A 20,998-nucleotide genomic window follows, 5' to 3' on the forward strand; every position below is an offset into this window, starting at 1 on the left:
TAAAAAATGTTGGATCTGAAAAGCTGAAAGTATTCTGTTTCTATAAGAGTTGTGCATTCATGTATAATGCCCCAATTTCTTGCACAAACATATTGGATCTTGTCCGGGCCAGAATGACATAAAACAGAAACAGTGACATATACAGAATATACAGTAAATGGGTCCAAGATGGGCTACAGAACATCAACTGATTGTCTTGTAATATTAGCTTCCAATCCTCTCACTCCTCTTCTTTCCTGTTTTTCCCCCCTCTCTCTCTGTCTCATCTCTTCCACTAGTAGCAGCCATATTATTATGCAGATGTCCTGACTGTGGGATGCGCAGTGGGGGTTGGCTGCTGTTTCGGGACACCACTTGGAGGCAAGTGGCTGCTTGCTTTTGTCTAAATTTTCCAAGTCACATCTTCTCTCTTGAATCATGCTTTAATCATTTATAAGACCTTTTATTATTATTAATATTATTGATTTTATATTGATAGCACTCTTCCTTCCCAGGATCCTATTGGTCATCATTTTCCAACCCATTAAAAAGCCCTCCATTTTTTTTTAGAATCTTAACAATATGAAGATTAGTGTTCATTCATAGCATCTTCCCATGCTTCTCCAATACATACTCAACTGAGAACCCATATGGGTAAAGCCAATGCAATGTTTTGAGAAGCCCCTTGTCACTAGAATAGGAGGCAGTGATGTCACATTGGAAGGGTGGCGGCAGCTTCTATTCCACCAAAATACAGGCTTTCAACATTCATTCCAGATAACCCTGAAGTTCTTTGGATTTTTTTTTCCCAGTAAGAAAACACATTTTACAATCAAGCTCAATTGATGTTAGGCAGAGTTCCTCAAACTTTTCCATCCCTGCAGCCCGGTGGAGTGGGGGGAAGGGAGATGGTTCTGCACACTCACCCGCCACTTCCACGGTCCAGTTCTGAATGCTCAAGACCTGGTAGTGGTCTGTGGGTTGGGTACCCCTGAATTAGATTCAGCAGTGCTATCCAGAACGTCTTGTGAAGTGAACTTAATATGTAATCCAGCCTCAAAGTGTTCTTCAACAGGAAACATTCTTCTGATGGTAGAAAGTTGGGAAAGTAGTGAGTTAACATAAAGGGTGACTTGGGGAACTTCATAAGGGAACTTACCCTTATTCCTCTGTGGCCTTATGTCAGACCAGTGGTGGGATTCAAATAATTTAACAACCGGTTCTCTGCCCTAATGATTTCTTCCAACAATCAGTTCACCAAACTGCTCAGAAAGTTAACAACCCATTCTCCCGAAGTGGTGCGAACTGGCTGAATCCCACCACTGTGTCAGACCTTATGAAAGCCATCTTTTACATTGGGCCTTCAGCGTTGGGGGTGTTACTTGGAACCCTGACACCTTAATTCTAACCATAAAAACAAAACAAAACGTTTGCAAAATGAAAAGAAATTAAAAGTAAACTTCACTTTCATGCCCATGTATTGTTGTAACTCTTATCCCTTTTGCAAAAGCCTATTTTGGGGGAGTGATGGCTGGGAGAAATAGTATTTGCATGCATTTTGTGGGCATAGAGAACTGATGAGAATTTTTATCTACTCTGTAGGTGTCCTCTTTAGCATTGAAGTCACTTCCACCTATTTTGCAGTTCGTAACTATTGGCGTGGATTCTTTGCAGCTACATTCAGTGCCTTTGTTTTCCGAGTCTTTGCTGTCTGGAACAAGGATGCAAGTAAGATGAGAAGAGGCATCTCCTTCCAGTCTCTCTTGCCATTGTTGATGCCTCCCTCAATTAGCTTCACACACAACTTCTGGAAGATTATGGGGATAGTGGGTAGGGGAATGTCTGTGCAAGGCAGAAGGGTTTTTAGTAACAACAGAACCATTTTTAACAAGGTGGTATTAAGGCTGAATTATTTCACTCTTCTTGGAACACTTACAATTCCCCCCCCCCCCCGAAAAAGTTCTTAAACCTGAGATGATGGTAATAAAGAGTGTTCTTAGGCTGTTCTGAGACTCTCTCATTGTTTGGGTACTGAGGGCCTAACTTCATGTTTTTTTTCCTTACCTGGTCACCCTGGTTGTTTATTCTCTCCACCCCCCTCCTCACAGTCACCATCACAGCCCTCTTCAGAACAAACTTTCGCATGGATTTCCCCTTTGACCTACAGGAGCTGCCGGCGTTTGCTGTAATAGGGTAAGCCCACTGGAGCACACCTAATTGCAGTTGGGGTTGCGGGGGTGAAGAAAGGCAAGCCATATTGAAAATTGTCCGTTTGAAGCAGTTAAATTAGAAAGTTCCATATTAGAAACAGATAAGGTCTCTTTTGAAGCATACTCAACTCTTAAGGGGATTACAAAGAAATGTTCACACAGTTTCTTGGGAACAGTATAGAAGTGGTTAGTCATTGCCTCTTCCCCATACAAGTCAAACTTTTTTCACACCTGTATTTCAAGCTGCCTTATATTAGCAAATATATGCACCCCAGCATGATGTTGCAGGATCCAATCTGGATCAGTAACCAGCAAGACCACACTGGGAATATTGCATCTAGTTTTGGTCACCACAATATAAAAAAGATATTGAGACTCTGAAAAGAATGCAAAAAAGAGCAATTAAGATGATTAGGGGGTTGGAGGCTAAAACATATGAAGAATGGTTGCAAGAATTGAATATGTCTAGTCTAGAAAAGAAGGACAGGAGTAACATAATAGCAGTGTTCCAATATTTGAGGGGCTGCCACAAACAAGAGGGAGTCAACTTATTTTCCAAAGCACCTGAAAGCAAATCAAGAAACAATGGATAAAAACCAAGGAGAGGAGCAACTAAGGAGAAATTTCCTGACAGTGAGAACAATCAACCAGAGGAACATCTTGCCTTCAGGGGTTGTGGGTGCTCTATCATTGGAAGCTTTTAAGAAGAGACTGGCCACCCATTTGTCTGAAATGGTATGGGGTCTCCTACATGAGCAAGAGTTTGGACTAAAAGACCTCCAAGGTCCCTTCCAATTCTGATGATGATGGTAATGATGATGATCTTTTGGACTCATGCTGGATCCATCCTCAGGGATCTTCTCTCTACTGGAATGTGTGCTTTGGGGCTGATCTATGTATTTATGTGTTGCCTGGTTGGGTGTGGCTTTCTATTGATTGATCGGGATGTTGATGGCCTGTTATTGGCTATTGTTTCCTTGTGCTACCAAGTCCTTGGCTCCTAAATTCCTTATAAACTGGTGGTAAATCAGCACTCCTGTTGACTGACAAGGAAATGTTTTGTTTTTGTTTGGCAAAAGGGAAATTACACTCTGCTTTGGGATGATCAGATGTAAAAGAAAACACTAGATATTGGTGTTAGATTTTTATTCTGCCTTTTCTGCAAATTATATAAACAATCCCTTCCTCAGTTTTAGAGACTTATGAGCTAGGTTGTACTGAGAGATGGTGACTGTGACTCAAAATTATTTGGTGAATTTCCATGACTGAGAGTGGAATTCCAATCATCGTCTTAATTAATATTTTTGGTTGTGTAGTTTATCATTAGGATTGAGAAATATTGTATACGCAGCAGTGACGTGTGGTGAGGTTTATGGCTGGTGAGGCAAGCGGGCAAAAGCCACCCTATGTTGGACACAGTGGCAGGGTGTTCAGATGCCCCGCCACTGTGTCTGACATAGAGGCATCCCGCATCTATGGCGGACACAGCACTGGGGCTTTTGAATTCCTCCCCCTCCCTCCAACCCACATACCTTTTCCAGCTGTTTCACAGAGGATTTCAACTCTGCTATTGTCTGCCATGATGAAAATGTAAAAATGTAAAAAGAAAAAGGCAAGAGCTGCTGAGGTCAGGCTGGGTTAGTTGCTGGCAGAGTCTTCAATGGATGACTCTGCTTAACTGTTTAAAAAAGCCTCTAAAAAAGTGCCCTATACAGGAGGAAGCAAGAGAACCACATGCCTCATCTACATAAGGAATTTTTCGGCTTTTAACCCTTGCTTAACTCTGCTCAAGTGATCATAAAGATAGACTAAATGAGGCACGTGGTTCTCTCGCCTCCTCCTGCAGAGGGCACTTTTTTAGAGGCTTTTTTAAACAGTTAAGCACTAAGCAGAGTCATCCACTGTGACTCAGGCAGCAACTACCTCAGCTTTTTTCCTTTTACATTTTTTTTTCTTTTCATGATGACAGTGGTGAGGTCCTGCCCACCCTGCCTCCCCTAACTGCACATCCCTGATACGCAGAAAAGCTGTTTTGTTGATTTCTTTGTATGCAACCTGACCAGAAGTCTTTTGGATCAAAAGCAAGCTTTGAAATTCACTCCTGACAGAATTAATTCAACAATTAGTTTAGTGTAGGGTGACCAGACGTCCTGCATTTGGCAGGACAGGCACGCTTTTTCATAATTTTTCCCGCGTCCTGGGCCGTTCTCAAAAGATCCTGCTTTTTAATTTTGGCGCCTTCTTCGATCGCTCACTCCCCCACCCATCCGCTGCTGCTTGCATGGGCAGGGTAGCGTAGCGAGTGAGTGGGCGGATGGGCAGGGCAGCGAGCTCGCCTTTCCAGCCCCACTTCCACCCGGACAAGCCATGGGAAAGCCTCCGCCTCTCCAAAAAGAGCCACCCTCGGCGGGGTCTGGAAGCGGCGCCTTTCCGCCAAACCATCCCGCGCGCACTTTGAGGGCCGGTGGGCGAGGCGAGCGCAGCAGCCAGAGACTCCTCCGCGGGACCCCTTTCGGCTCCGTCTGCTTCCCAGCCTGTCCCGGCTCTCCTGACTCCCGGGGCCGCCGCTTCTCTGAACTCACCCAAAGAGAGTAAGTGACGAGCATGGGCGGGGTAGCGTAGCAAGTGAGCAGGTGGATGGTGGTGGGATAGCCACCAGAAGACTTCCTGCCCACCACTGGCTGCACTGCAGCTGACTTGCCCCGGGCAGGCTGGAAGGCTTTGGAAGTCCGGGCGGGAAGAGCCGCGAGCGGATGGTGGTGGGATCGCCACCCGGGAGCCGCCAGCCTTCCTGCCCAACATCTACTCTCCCTGAACTTGTTTTGATGAGCGCGGGGCGACTGACTGTAGTTTGTGCCAGCCCCGCCCACTCAAACTATTGTCAGTTGCCCCGTGTTATAAAATTAAGATCTCTTGAATTAGATTCTGGCTGATGCGGCGGGCGGCGCGGATTGCAGCAGGGACGGCCACCGATTGCAGCCCGATTGCGCCAGGGGCTGCGCTGGTGGGGACAGGCGGGAGGGATGGGACTGGTCCTGCTAAGGGTGCGGAGGACGTGCCTCTTGTCGGTCGAGGCATCGGCTGCCCTCCCTTCTTCTGCCTTATCTCTCTGCCCATCTACCTTTGCGTTGGGAAAGAGGAGCAGAGTGGGAAAGCAAGACGGATTGCCATTGTCAGTTGCCAGGCTTCCAGCAGGTTGGCTGGACGCTGCCCCAGCGCTCCTGCCCAGTAGTAGCAGCAGCAGGTCTGGCGCCTGAGTGTATGGCGGAGACACCCACAGCCTTCTCTGGCTCACTGATTCTCCCCAACCCCGCGATTTTCCTCCTTTCCAGCTGGGTGGCGGGAGCGCCTGGGATCTCCCTAGGTCAAAGCCGAGAGGAAGCAGGGAGATTCCATATGAAGGCATCCCGAGGCTCTACTTTAACCCATGCGGGAAGTTTGGGGGGGGGGGGTTGCATCTTTTCCCTGGCTTCTTCGAGCTTCGTTCCTCCCGCTTCCGCTCCTTCAGCTGGAGACAATTATACACACACACCCCAAAGAATCCCAGGCACACAAACAAGCAGCTTCCCCACCGTGGGCTTTGTTCTTAACCGACAGCGGGCAAAGGGAATAGAGAGAGGCGGTGGCGAGGCTACCTTTTGCGGGGAGAGCAGGAGCTTGGCCAACCGTGGAAAGGTGCCCCGGGGCTGGGATCCAAGGCGCGCTTAACTAGGTGAGGAACTTGTGCGGACCCGCCGGGGCGTGGGAACTGAGGAAAAGAATAGAGAGGGGGGCGTGTGGAGAAGAAGAAGCGTGCTGAGCTGTCATCAGGGCTGCTGAAGCTTGCGAGGGAGATCTAGAAGCAGATGGCATGGGACTTGGAGTCCTATGATCTTGGCGAGTGGGGTTCCTGCGATGGGATTTGGAGTCCTAAGACACTGGCCATTGGGGGCTGCTACGATGGGATTTGGAGTCCGATGCCCCTGGCGATTGGGGGTTCCTGCAAGGAGATGCGGGAATAGGGGGGAGGGGTCTGCACAAGCCCCCCCGACCCCCTTCTTTGGAAGAGCCGGAAGCATTAGAGGAGGGGCCTTTGCACATCCCCCACTCCCCCGAAGCCCAGCGCCTGCTTACAGCAGCCCCAGATCGCCAGTGTCTTAGGACTCAGCACGCTTCTTCTTCTCCACACGCCCCCCTCTCTATTCTTTTCCTCAGTTCCAATGCCCCAGCCGTCCCTGCTGCAATCCGCACCGCCCGCCGCATCAGCCGGAATCTAATTCAAGAGATCTTAATCTTATAACACGGGGCGACTGACGATAGTTTGAGCGGGCGCGGCCGGCGCAAACTACCATCAGTCGCCCCGCGCTCATCAAAACAAGTCCGGGGAGAGTAGGTGTTGGGCAGGAAGGCTGGCGGCTCCCGGGCGGCAATCCCACCACCATCCGCTCACGGCTAGGTGGAAAGCCAGGGAAAAGATGCACATGCTCAGAGGCCAGGGTGACGCTTGCAAAGGAGAGATGCGAGAGGCGCTGGGATTGGTTAGAATCGTATGAAGCTTGGCTTTGGAAAGGTTGCGGGGGGGAGACAAGTGAAAGTGAAAGCCCCAGAGAGTGACGCAACCAAGAAGAGTTTTGCAGTGTTCCACGGCCTTCCCCCCTCAGGAAAGGAGGGTTAGGATCACAGGCACCTGACTCTATTCGCTTTGGGTGTGCATCATAATGTTGTAAGCCGCCCGGAGTTACCTGTGTGTGAGGTGGGCTGCCCTATGCATTTGCGTTTGTGCGCTGGAGAGAGAGTGAAAAAGAGAGGGAGAAATAATTATATTTATTAGATAGATCAGTGTTTCTCCACCTTGGAGACTTGAAAGAATTCTGGGAGTTGAAGTCCACATACTTTCAAGTCTTCAAGGTGGAGAAACACTGAGGTAGATGATAATGAGATGAGGGAGGGAGAGGGAGAGGGAGAGGGAGAGGGAGAGAGAGAGAGAGAGAGAGAGAGAGAGAGAGAGAGAGAGAGACCATAACTAGATAGACAGATAGGCAGGCAGATAGACGGATGGATAGAGAGAAAGAGAAAGAGATAGGTAGACAGTCAGATAGACGGATGGAGAGAGGGGGAAAGAGGGAGAGGGATACCATAACTAGATAGACAGATAGGCAGGCAGATAGACAGACAGACGGATGGATGGATAGAGAGAGAGAGGATATGTATAATTAAGATGACCAGACGTCCCTAGTGAGGCCGCGGGCTGGCAGTAACTGCGACGGCCTAGCTCCCTCCCCCGCCAGGTCAATGGTGTCCCTCTTTACCAATCTGAAAATCTGGTCACCTTAGTTTAGTGGCATGTTTACATACATGTAGTTTAAGAACGAGCTGTGACTGATATTCTAATCTTGGCTTAGGAACCCCAAACTCTTTCATGCTTTGCCAAGAGTTTCAGTACTGAGTTGTAGGTGCCGAATCTTTAACCAAATAACTCAAAAAGTAGTGATTCTTCCAATTGTTTTTGGACCTCTTACAGCTCAAGAATGTGTGGTTGTTCAATCTAGGTATATTAGTGACAACAAAAATCAGGATTAGAGTATATGGCGAACCTATGGCACGTGTGCCACAGGTGGAACGCAGAGCCCTCTCTGTGGGCACACTAGCTGTTGCCCCATCTCAGCTCCACCGCCCATGTGCGCATGCCTCCATCTGGTCAGCTGATTTTGGGGAATCTGCTGCGCATGCCTAGGGTGCATGCGGGAGATGCACACACATGCATGGGGGGAGCGCGGGGGGGGGTGCGGCGTTCCCCCCTGTGGCTCATTTTTAGTCCCAGGAAGCTGCAGGGAGGCCTGCTAGGCCTAAAATGGAGTGCAGGGGATTCACACGTGTATACGGAGGGGGTGGGGCACATGGGGGGTGCCGCACATTCTGGGTCTGGCCACATAGTCACACACTGTTGTGTACGCATGCATGCTTTCGGTACGTGACAACAAAAAGGTGAGCTACATCTGGCATATACAATGCCATGTACATTCTCTGGAACATATAGTGCTGTAGAATAGTGTTTCTTAAACTTTTTTCTCTTAAGACCCTTCCAACTTCTAAACATTAGGGAGGACTCCGAAGAGCTTTTCTTTGCATGGGCTATATTTTAGTGATATTTACTATATTAAAAATTAAAATCAATGATTTCACTGCTGCAATTGCCACTTATGATTGATTGATAGGATGTTGATGTTGTGTTATTTTTCAACGTATAGATAATTTTAATTTTGCAGATTCCTGAAAAAGTGGTGAGACTCTCCCCCCCCCCCGCCCCCGGTATCCTATGACCACACTTTAAGAAACAGTACTGTACAGTAGAAGATTATCTTGGGATATATCTTAGTTTTAGGGTCATATGAACATCTAAGTACAGTGCTGAGAAGCAAGCTATGGGGATATATAAACAAGGAGGGCAACCTCTGGAACATACAAATCATAACAGATTGGAAAATATTGTTAGGGAGCGAATTCTGAAGTGATAGATTGTGTTTTATCATTTTAAACTGTATTTTAAAATGGATGACAGTTCTGAATGTTCTTGCAGTAAAACAGGATGCAGAAAATGGGTTGAGATCTCTGATACTGCCTTTTTTGTTTTTTTATTTGCAGTTTTTAAAAAGTCACATAAATTAACCATTCAAATGGATGCCCTGCAGCCAGAAAAGTTGTGTGCCATTTGAAGATTTTAAAATCTTAATCAATAAGGTTTATTTCTCTCTGGTTACTTATGCCTTCTGGATATACTGTTGAACTTAAATATAAGGGAATGTGCAGAATTCAAAATGGAATATATTTTGCTATTTATCCTTGAACCTTTCTGGAAGAATCTGATCGGCTGTTGAAAGATTAGCTATAGATTTTTAAATCTAATTTTGACAGTGCTCTTATGTAAATTCAAAGCCGAGGATTAATTTTATTTTTCAAATCTTCTGTTATAGGATCTTTTCTGGGTTCCTTGGAGCATTTTTTGTTTATTTTCATCGACAGGTGGTTTTATTTGTCAGAGAACATACTACTCTAAGTCGATTCCTAACCAAATAGTGAGTATGCTTTGCTAACTTATTATATTTTTAAGTTTAGTTAAGATTGGAGCCATGATCTGAAAATTTAGAGAAAAAAGTTCAAGGGATAGACAAGTGGCAGAAGCTGCTGAATTATGCTCTAGTTCAGATTAAACAAGTAACACCTCCAATACATTAATATTTATTTTACTTCCTGATAAAGTGGCTGGATTTTTTGTTTGTGCTGAACTCACACTGATATCTAGCTAAGAGGAAAAAGTTCCACACATTCTCAGGAATCAGTGTTGAAAGCATTGGCTGAGCCCTTGTCTTCTGCGTGGCATTTGCAGCATCTTTCGGAGACTGTTCTATGAATTTAATTCCCGTTTCTTTTCTTTTTCAGCCGCCTTGTGTATCCTGGGGTGATAACTTTTGTGATAGCGTCTCTGACATTCCCCCCTGGCTTTGGACAGTTTATGGCTGGAGAAGTGAGGATTCCACTTATCTGTCTAGTTATTTATCAATTAACCTTGTGGTGTTGTTCTTCATTGCCTGAGGTTCCAGAGCAATGTACAAATATAAATAATAGAATTTATAAAAGCTCAATAAAACTAACAGTTGTAATAACACAGTGTATAAAAATACACACCAAGTGTCTGTTTCATATAGTGCAGGATACAGCGTTTTCCATTTGCACTTACTTTTCAAATAGCACTAACACTTCTTTGTTTGTGCTAGCACACTGGTGCTGAATAAACTCTTGCTTTTCCTTCTATTTTGCCTGCATGCTGAGAAGAAAAGCAATGATAAATCCATGCTTTTGTTGTATGGGAAAGGGAAGGCAGGGAATTCTGCCTTTGAAAAAATAAGATCTAGATTCATCCTGCTCATATATCGTATTAAGCCATGGTTTACTGAGTGAACTGCAAATAGAACAAACTGGGCTCAATAAGGAGCTTTGCTATTAACCATAGTTTACAAATCACAAAATGGCTAAGTTCACACAACATGTGGACCCAACACATTATGTCTTAACATGATGTATGAAAGCTAATCTTTTTTATTCTGTCAGGAATTCCATAATTCTTCCACTAAAGACCAAGGATGAATTCACAGGAGAAGGTTTTACTCACAGTAACCTTATGCAATCTTTTTTCTATTAAAACAGTTGTTCTCTGCTTGCTGGAAAAAGAGGACATCATCAAAACAATTAAAGAAAATATAAATATTATCCTGGATTATGAAACAATATAAATTACATCTGAACTGTGGAAGGATCTGTCAGATGGGTTGCAAATATGATCAGGGATTGAGAAAACCTCCTTTCCAGCCATATAATATTTGGTTGAATTCAAACTGGGAATCATTATTGCAGAAGAAATAGTATTTGGCTTATTTCTTGTGCTCTGCTGTTTTAGAGCTTGTTAGAGAAGAAAGCTGCCTCCCAGTTCCCAGTGTTTTGTCTTAAAGCTGGATGTTGGCATCTTCTTAAAATCTCCAAAACCAGATTCAAGATGGGTGGTCCTTTTCAAAATGCAATTTACAAAGGGGAAAGAATTTTACAAGACTAAAAAGATGAGAAAGGGCATCATTGGCTGGCTAGCAGTTAAGCATCAGTTGGTTAAATCCATTCTGTGCTTCTCTGTTGACCAGTATTGTTGGTTCTCTGCAAGGCTAGAGATTCTCAAAGAAGCAAGCATGCTGTGGTGGTTGTATCTTGAGGATCAAGACTTATGCAAATAACCCTTTCAAGCCTGGTTTTGTTTTGATTGTATGATCTGGAGGCCTGGGTGACAGAAAGACTGTTCAAAAGTGGCCTCCAACAAATATAATTAGGCTTTTTTGTATGAAGAGATCCTGCAGCAGCATCAAAGGGCAACAAAGCATGGTTCTGTCACAGAATACATCTTGCTAAGACTCTTCTGTTTCATAACAAAAAGCCAAAACAATTATTTTTTCACATCTACAATGAGATGCCATGCTTGAAGTGAAAATATGCAATACAAATTGGCATAATTTATGCATATCAAAATGTCAGTTCTGTTTCTAAATTTGCCTCACTGAGGTAGGGAAGAGTCTTCTCTGAGAGACAAGTATAATTGCCTTTTCTCCTTGTAGCTGATGCCCAGAGAAGCCATCAGCAGCCTCTTTGATAACTTCACTTGGGTAAAGCACACAGAGGACCCACAGGTCCTGGGGAGATCTGCAGTTTGGATCCATCCCAAAGTCAGCGTCTTTGTCATCATCTTGTTGTTTTTCATCATGAAGGTAGGGAGATAAACTGGCAATGCAAGTTCTATGTTGCTCCCACCATATTATGAGCCATTTCCCATGAGCAGAGTCAAAGAACTGTGAAGACTTCAATTCCTGGTTTACTTTTGTACAGAAACTCAGTTAGGACGTTGCCCAAACATTGTATCTCAGTGCTATTTGACTTCCCACCTTTTTTCAGTTAAGGTTTGTGCAATCAGTACTGCATAAAATGTAGTTTTAATGCCAGATTTCCAATGTGAATGGTCAAAATGATATTGCAACAACCATTCCTTAAGATAATTGCTTTGTTCCTTGCTCCTTTATTTACAGCGTAAATAAGTTGTCCCTTGAATTTATCCTTAAAAGATTATCATTTATTCTTGGTCCATGGGGAGGAGACTTTTGTTCTTTATGTCTTCCTAATGAATGAATTTGTGAACTTATGCAGTATAAAAAAGTTTATGCAGTAAAAAAAAGTTAATTATTTTTTATGTTCATCCATTTAATTTTTAAAAAAGGGATGTAGATGAATCGGATTTGCTTTAGTGTACACCATGGGAATTTGGCCATGTGTTCATGTATTGGTGAATCTTATGGAAAATACAAAGCTATACTAAGTGCTACAGGAACCGACATTTTATTTCTGCACCAGTGACTAGGGTCATGACAGGTCATAGTTTAGAAGCCATCTGTATCTGAAGCCTTCTTTCCATCCCTTGTGGAACAAATATCTTTTTAGTATGCTATCTAACCTAAGGGGAGCTTCAAAAGAAGTATTTATGCTAGTATTTAAAAAATGTTGAACTAATTGATGCATAACACACAAACCAAGTGTTGGCCAAGTCAACAGATATGGATTGGTCTGGACAACTGCTCTGCAATTTAACAGCTATATGATCTTTCTGCTCTACATCAAAATAACTGCTCCAATGTAGCCTAAGGGGGAGGAGAAATGTTCCTTTTTAGAGAAGCACATTGTGTGGGGAGAGGACTGGAGCGAGTAGATTAGAAAGGTAGCTGTTGAAGAAGATTCCTCCTTTGTATCCTCCTACTTTGCCAGTCAGAGTAGAAGGCAAGAGGCTCTGCTAAAACCTTCATCTGCCAGACTGCCCTCAAGCTATTTCTAGAGGGGGGAGGGGGGAGGGGAGAGAGATAGAGAGGAGAGAGGGACAGAGGGCAAGAGGGATGGAGAAGAGGGGAAAGAGGGAGGGAGGGGGAGAGAGAGAGAGACATTGCCCAGTAACCATGCTTGCTTATTACCTCTGTCCTAGTTCTGGATGTCTGTCGTTGCCACAACTATGCCAATACCCTGTGGAGGGTTCATGCCAGTGTTTGTGCTGGGTGAGTTTTAATCTTTTTGTGAAAACTTTCAGGCAGATCGAGATGGAAGGAATTGCTGGTAGAGTCATAAATAAAAGGGGAATTGTGTTTCTATGAAATGACTGAATGTCCTGAAGTCATTTCTCCTTCCCTTAATCCATTCCTATTTTACCTACATACCACCTTCCTATGTCTTCAAGTTCTGCAAATGATTGTGGCAGTCCCAGAAGTTATGATCTATTCATCCTCTGTTCCAAGATGCTTCCTTGGACAAGTTTATAGAGGACTAGCACTGAAAAGCATGAAAATCTGACTCTCTGGCAAGCCGAAACCTGGGGTACTTGAATGCTCAGAAATAGCAACGATGCCCACTCTTTCTATTCTGGCATTAAAGGAAGCAAGGATGGGTGTTGCTTAAGCTCTGGATGGTGACTCGTTGTCCTCCTTCAAAATATCATTAGAACATGAGTGTGTATTAGTGACCCTGATAAAGACAGTTTAGAAACTACCTTTGTTGGGTTTTAGGGGCTGCTTTCGGACGCTTGATTGGTGAAATCATGGCCTGGCTCTTCCCTGATGGGATTCTCTTTGATGGCTTTGTTTACAAAATCTTACCTGGTGGTTATGCAGTAATTGGTAAGTGTAAGACCCTCTTCCTTTCTCTGGTTCCAGTTGGGATCCAAGTGATGCTAACTTTGCCCTTTTTTCCCTTGTCCTGGGAAAGGAGCTGCAGCTCTCACAGGTGCTGTCAGCCACACTATCTCCACAGCAGTGATTTGCTTCGAGCTGACAGGTCAGATTGCCCACATCCTGCCAATGATGGTGGCCGTCATTCTTGCCAACATGGTGGCTCAGAGTTTGCAGCCAAGCCTTTACGACAGCATCATCCAAGTGAAGAAACTCCCCTATTTACCAGACTTGGGCTGGAACCAAATAAGGTACTTAGGGCTGACCAAGAAGAAAGGGGGTAGGCTAAAAGGTGGTGAGATGTTCAGGAGGAGATAGAGATCAGTTCAATCCCAAGCAACGAAACAGGTGGCTCATAGATTGGAATGTATTTATTTTGAAATCATCTGTAGCCAATGTATCAGTTATGGCAATCATAGCTCAATAGCTACTGTAAAGACTTTAAGTGAGGATGATTTGAGGTTTGGCTCTTTACATGATATCCTGAACCACAAAGCAACTAATCCAGTGGTGGGATTCAGCCATTTTGTACCTATTCGGGAGAACCAGTTGTTAGCTTCCTAAGCAGTTCGGAGAACCGGTTGTTGGAAGAAATATAATTTTGTTTTTTTCCACTTTACAGGACTAATTCTGTAAGGAAGGCAGGAAGGAAACATTCTGGTGTTGTTTCTAGCCTAATCTTTATTGCCCTGCTTACAAAAACTGCCTCTCTGGTTAACCCTTATTACATTGTAATAACTAAGGCGAAGCGCCCATTGATGTGAGTGACGCTGAGTTGGCCATGCCCACCCAGTCACATGGCCACCAAGCCCCGCCTACCCAGCTGGTCATTAGGGCAGAGAATCGGTTGTTAAATTATTTGAATCCCACCATTGAACTAATCACATCTTTGCCTAGCGCCTTGAACAAAAATGGATTAAGTAAAGTACAGTTAAGTTATGTTTGGTAAACAGCATGAGCTCACAACTCCCCAAAGCTTCAATTCATTAAAAATAGGTCAACTTTCTTGTGAGTAGAGTGAACCCCCAGGAAATGTGTTAAGGCTGTCCATTAAGAACCATTGGTTCTTTTTTTAACTCCTGGAAATAATTTAAACTGAGTGATGGTTCTGAAATTTCAAGCCACCTAATGCCCTGAATGGAAAAAAAATCAAAAAATGATGTCCCTTCTTTCTCTCAACACTAAGAAATAGTGATATCTGTTTGGCAACATGGCTGCCCCCCCAAGCATTTGTAGTTGTTGGGAATAGTGCCTATGTTCCTTTGTTTGTGTGTTCCTTTTTTTTTTTTTTGCATTTATATGGTTGCCCAACTCAAACAACCTGACTGGATGGCGAACAAAGACCAGTAAATGAAAATATCAAAGGGGGGGGGGAAGCAAACAAGAGCAATTAAAGCAAGTTTTTCTAAAAGCCTGTGAGGTTTTATGTTTTATGTTTTTCTGTTAGATGTTTCAGTATTTTAATGACATCCTGTAGGCTTTAATTAGTAAGATTTTATGGTAACTTTTTGATAGGAAGTAGCTTTCAGCAAGGGCTCAAAGTATGACATGAATAAATAATTCTCTTTCTCCCACTTTACTTATTCTTTCTTAATTTTTAACTTATGCCCACTCAAGCAAATACAATATTTTTGTTGAGGACATTATGGTGTCTGATGTCAAATTCATCTCCTCTAATTGCAAATATCGGGATCTGAAGGACGTGCTCCAGAACACCACGGTCAACACGTTTCCTCTGGTGGATTTTCCAGGTGAGCTTTGTAGGGAAACACATCAATTCCTGTTTCCAATTAAAGCAGTCTTGCCAACAGAGATTCAGGAAACGGTTTCTCCGGGATTTACTTTTGTCCCCTCCAAGCATTTCTGATCAGTCATTTGATTGGTTTTAATGAGGAATGTAAGGGATGTAATTCTTTCAAGTGTTGATTTATTTATTTTTTAAATAAGAGTTTCTGACTGCATTTATGATGGCTGCTGGCTCTGTGGGAATGTACAAACAAAAGCTTGCTCTTCCATTGGAAAAAAAATCCAGCTGGCTAGCGGATTTGTTGAATATTCATGCATTATTTTGAAAAGTAATTTAGGGTAAAATAAAATTTACTGATTGCCTCTTCCTAATAGAGAGACAGAGCCAAAAAAGAGAAAAGAGGGGCAGAGGCAAAGAAGAATTAATATGGAATTTTTCCAGAACTTTCTAGAACCTGAGCACTAGAGTTTTGGGAGTGGCATCAATGAGGAGAGATGATAGCATTGGTGACAAATTGGTAAACTTTGTATACTTGATCAAGAAAGAACTATCAAGAACAATGAATCCTCTCCATATTAATGTTATTGCTTCCCAATTCATAGCTATTGTATAAACTGAACCTATCATTTCCTCTTATGGGCAAGGAACACCATCTTAGTAGCAAGAATTCACAAATATATTCCTATAGTATAGTTCTGTAGTATGAAGGAGAGAGGGCAAAGCCAAAACTCTACTTTCAACTTAAAGTTCAGTTTTCTCAAAATGTAATTTAAACTTCTTTTTAATTTAATTTCTAATTTAACTTTCTTTTGTCTGGGGCAGGGAAAACAGTTTTTTCTTAGCAATGTTTACTTATTGGGGAAATCAGTCAATACTGAGAGAGTAGTGTAATTTCCAACTAGCCATAAAAATCTGAGAACTAAGAAGTCACTGATTTTGTGAATATGTATCACCTAAATGAAGCAGTTTAGAAAATAATTCAATAATTCACCACAGAGCTGTGGTGGCGCAGTGGTTAGAATGCAGTACTACAGGCTACTTCTGCTGATTGCTGGCTGTCAGCAGTTTGGCAGTTCGATTCTCACCAGGCTCAAGGTTGACTCAGCCTTCCATCCTTCCAAGGTCAAGTAAATTCTTGGTCTTGTTGATAAGACAAATTTAAAGATAATGATGCAGTGTCCTCCCAAACAAGGATTTCCATGAGAGGCACCAATACTTTGGGGACTACTGGGAACAATGCTACCATATTCATCTGTGAGTGAAGATGTGTACTGAAAAAAATCAGGGAAAGTATGGTAGCAGTTTACCAAGTAACAGGTGTTTTTTTTTTATTTAAAGCATAATGCATCTGATGAATTCACTGGATAAAGTGACCTACGGCTCAAGAAAGCTTATGTCCTTTAATAAAACTTGTTAGTTTTAAAAAGGGCTATCAGACGCCTTACTGTCACCATAGATAAACTCAACAATCCTCCTATCACGCAGGTTGAAGAAATTGCACTGAGAATTGGCAACAGAGTGAGCCAATTGCCATAGAATGCCCGTATAGTAGGTTTTGGTCACCAACCATCCTGCATTAGGATCCAGTACCTTGTGTGGGAGAGAAGGCAGCTACAGGGCATTGATGCCAAATACTGAATTGAATCAGCAGCAGCTGCAGTCCTGTGAGGAAATCTCACCCTGATGGAAGAGAAGAAGGAGGAGGGGAAGAAAGGGATAGTGTATTTCTGGAAAGGGTACATTAAGGCCGTTTCATGGTCAGAAAGCTTCAATGATAGTTGAGGAGATAACATAACTGGACTGCAAAATATAGATCCCTGGTAGTGCATTGATGAATGTCTTTGGTTGCTATTTTGTTTTGAAAATACATTGATTTTATTATAGTTTTTAATTTGTATGCTATCCTAAGTCCTTGTGAGTGGGTAGCTGTGCAAGAAAATAATGATATATGTAGCAGGGATAGAGAGAAATAACAGATTGTCTGTATTTTTGCAGTCCAAAGAACTGCCCTAGCTAAGAAAACCAGAGCATTATTGAGATGGCATTTGTTAGCTCCAGATCAAATGTTTATATAGTCTTTGATTCCACTCATTCTTTTACATCCTAATCATGACTCAAGAAGCACTTTGATTCTAGCAAGACTCTGAAATGGTTTTCCCTTGTCTGTTACTTGTCCACAATGGAAACTCAATAGTTGGTTGATGATTCAGAGGTATATTCTGAATTTATTGAATATTTCAAGAATGCACATGTGTAGGCAGAGGAGAAGTGGTGTGGACAAAGCAGAAAGTAGATATGCCCAGAGCGTCTTAATTTCTAACTACTTTTTATATAAATAGATTCCTGTCACATTTCCTCTCTTCCATTTTCTCCATTTCTAAAATTAAATTTTATTTAATGCATTTCTCTGAGTCATCTCATATGAAAGGAATGCTGCCTGCTGTTAGATTCTTTCTCATTGGGAAACAGATCAGTTTTCCAGAGTTCTCCAAGCTCTTCCAAACACACTGAAATCTGCTGCTCTATAACATATGATGAAATTCAGCCTTCTGAGATGTATTCCTTGATATTTTTCAATTTTCTTCTACAGCCCCGACCTGTTACTAAGAGAGAGTTATGAGGTGATTGTGAGAGGGAAGTTAAGAGAGTTATGAGGTGATTGTGAGAGGGAAGTTTCCTGGAGTTACCTTCCTACAATATGGCTGGAGCTTGCACTCTAGTTGTGTTCTTAGAAGAAAATATATCTAAAATCATAAGGCAGTCCAGAGACATTATTTCCAGGAGTGGGCTGCTACGGGTTCATCTAGGTTTGGGAGAACCCATAGCTGTTTGGAGAAACTCCAAATCCCTCCCCTGGCTGGCCCCACCCTGCCCCATCCCACCCCTCCCACCCGTCCCATTTTGGATGTGAGGTAAGTTCAATGCCCATGTGGAGGCTCGGGGAGGGGGAAAAATGGGCGCCCTGGAAGTTCCAGAAGGCCGGAAACGGACCTGTTTCAGGCCTCTGGAGGGTGTCCGGAGCCCAGGAGAGGCTGTTTTTGCCCTACCAGAGGCTCAAGGAAAGTCTCCGAAGTCTGGGGAAGGTGAAAATGCCCCCCAGGGATGCAGGAGGCCTAGGCCATGCCCACCATCACCACGCCCACCCGGGCAGAGTACCAGCTGTTGAAATTTTTGAAGACCACTCCTGATTATTTCCTGTTCATCATAAAGGTGTAAGGGTCATCATGTAAAATGGATTCATAAGCTGAAGATCTGTCAAGTGACTCTCTGATCGTTCCTGAATTTTAGACCTTAGATTTTTTAAATTTGCTTTCCTCTTCTCTAGATTCCATGATTCTCATGGGCTCAGTGGAGCGAACTGAGCTCCAGGGTCTGCTGCTCAGACACCTCAGCCCAGACCGACGTCTGCATCTTGCCAGGGAGACACCACAGAAACTGATTGAAGCATCTTATGATGGACACCAGTGGAAGCATGAATCATTCGCTTTTGTGGATGAGGATGTGGATGAGGAAGTAGAGGACAAGGGAAAGACTGAGGTAGTGAACGAGAGATTAATAAAATGAAAAAACAACAATAGTGGAAAGAAGAAAAATAAAGTGTAACCAATGAGACATAGTGACTAGGTAGATGAAATGTGAAACAGGAAGTCTTAAGTTAAAACTCAGAGCAAACTCACTGAGTGCCACTAAAGAAACTGCAATTCAACTTAGAGCAGGGTTGGAGAACCTTTTCGTCACTGACTGCCGAAATGGGAGCGCGCGTGCGCACATGTGGGAGCATTAGAAACAGGAAGAGCAGCTCCCTGGCACGCATATGCATGCTGGGATGCTGAGCTTCCAGTTTCTGGCCTGCATGCGTGTGTGAAGACCAGTTCGGCGATACGCATGTGTGCACTGGAAACTGGAAGCTCAGCTTCCCGGCATGCATATGCGTGCCGGGGAGCTGCTCTTCCAGTTTCCAGCACTCTTGCAAGCACGAAGACCAGCTGGCTGGCACACATGCATGCGCTGGAACCTGGAAGAGCAACAGGTGACAGCTGGCCTGCCTGGAGAGATGGCTCTGCGGCCACTTCCATGCCACAAACTCTGCCCTGGGTTTGCCATCCCCTTTGTAGCATGGGGAAAATAGCTGCTTCTGCTGAAGAGTTCATAAGGATTGCTGAAATAATATTTTTTGGAGAAGCAGTAGATTTTTAAAAAGTAGTTATTAGAGAAAATGCTAATTCTTGCTTTGTTTTATCTTCTGTAATAGTTTCCACAGCAGCCTGCTTTAACCCCTGATTACCCAGAAGGACCTAATGGGCCAGTGACTCCTCATAAGCTAGTGGCAGAGGCACCAACACCTACACAAACTCCAAGTACTGTGTCTTACTAGTCCTTTGTGGTGGTATCTGATGGCCAATATTTGAAGATTTAAAGGGCCTTTTCTAATTGGGTTATGGGATATAGGAGGGGAGGGGGATGTCATTTGGATTGCTGGAAAGTGGATATATGTCTGACTTATCAACTTGCTAATGCTAATATTTACTTTGAGGGGAACAGAAAGGTGATTATAAAAGAAAGAACAGAAAGGTGATTGTAAATTATGCAAGAACAAACTGCATTTGTTTTGGTATTTTTATAAAAAAAATTATTTTATAACATAAAAATTCTATTTTTAGTTAAACAATATGTTGTCTGGGTACAAATATTTTAGGAAATAATCAAAATGTTTACAACAATATTCATTACATTGCTATTAGTTTAATACAGTAATAACAACAACAACTACTACTTAATCAATTTAACAAGCCTCCCTTGTATCATGAGTCCTTTTCTTTTATCTACATGTTTCTAATTGTTAGAAACTGCCAGCCATTGATAAAATAACTCCCATGTCAAAAAATATTCCTTTTCCTTAATGGTAAGTCTATCCCTTTCTGCACATTCTAATATTTTTTAAATCACATTTTCATCTGTAGGGATCTCTTCACTTTTCCATTGTTGTGCAAATTCAATTCTAGCTGCAGTTAATAGATGTAAAAACAAATATGTATTCCCCTTGTTATACTGCATTTGTACTAGAGGTATTTGTTGTAATTAAGAGATGAGAGCCCCTAAATTAGAAGTTATGTCACACAACTGTGGTATATACTTTATCCCCCCCCCCCATACCTTTTTTCATCTGCTTTGCTCATGAATCACTCCACCAGATAAGGCTGTTTAATATTATGGGGATTTTATATTTTCACCCACCAGGTTATATGACAGAACATACTATTCTTCTAATTCATCATTGCTTTATCTCTCAAGGTCCATAAACATAGAACCAAAAGGCTACTGGTTTCTTTAGTGAGTGTTGTCTGCTTTGCCAGGCATATCCTCAGGGTTACTTACATTTTAAATAAATTTACAATGTAAACAAACAAATAAATGTCATAAAGCATTTAAAGTAAAGCACCAGTAAAGATTGCAGGATAGGGTTAGATTTGCCAGATTTATTTTAAAAGATGAAGAAGAAGGAGAACTGGCAAATCATGGTTGCTTTCAGATAGAAATGAAAAAGCTAATGAAAAAGCACAGGACAACTGTTCCATCTTCTCCTCCTTAATGTATTCCATCTGGAAAGAAAAATGCCAAAACAACTGCTAGGAAAATATAGGGGGATTATTGAACACATGATGGGGGAGGACACTTTATCAGACTCTGCATATTTTGACTAAGACAAAGACAAGTGACATAGATAACACTTCTTGACGTATAACTTTGTTAGGTCCACATACTTTTCTAGGTACATTCTGCTCCAAAAT

The 20,998-nt window shown here is 42.8% G+C and overlaps 1 protein-coding gene across 1 annotated transcript in view; it reads left to right on the forward strand.

The window, feature by feature from the left end:
- Nucleotides 1-20,998, forward strand: part of CLCN1 (chloride voltage-gated channel 1) — a 68,900-nt gene that overhangs the window by 36,532 nt on the left and 11,370 nt on the right. The window contains exons 7-18 of the mRNA XM_032213116.1: nt 282-360; nt 1,582-1,707; nt 2,088-2,172; nt 9,140-9,241; nt 9,606-9,690; nt 11,321-11,470; nt 12,727-12,796; nt 13,301-13,411; nt 13,500-13,713; nt 15,080-15,213; nt 18,535-18,746; nt 19,462-19,567. Of these exons, the coding sequence (XP_032069007.1) occupies nt 282-360; nt 1,582-1,707; nt 2,088-2,172; nt 9,140-9,241; nt 9,606-9,690; nt 11,321-11,470; nt 12,727-12,796; nt 13,301-13,411; nt 13,500-13,713; nt 15,080-15,213; nt 18,535-18,746; nt 19,462-19,567 (1,474 nt within the window). The remainder of the gene's footprint in view (nt 1-281; nt 361-1,581; nt 1,708-2,087; nt 2,173-9,139; nt 9,242-9,605; nt 9,691-11,320; nt 11,471-12,726; nt 12,797-13,300; nt 13,412-13,499; nt 13,714-15,079; nt 15,214-18,534; nt 18,747-19,461; nt 19,568-20,998) is intronic.

Source organism: Thamnophis elegans, chromosome 3, assembly GCF_009769535.1.
Source record: "Thamnophis elegans isolate rThaEle1 chromosome 3, rThaEle1.pri, whole genome shotgun sequence".
Lineage (NCBI taxonomy): Eukaryota > Metazoa > Chordata > Lepidosauria > Squamata > Colubridae > Thamnophis > Thamnophis elegans.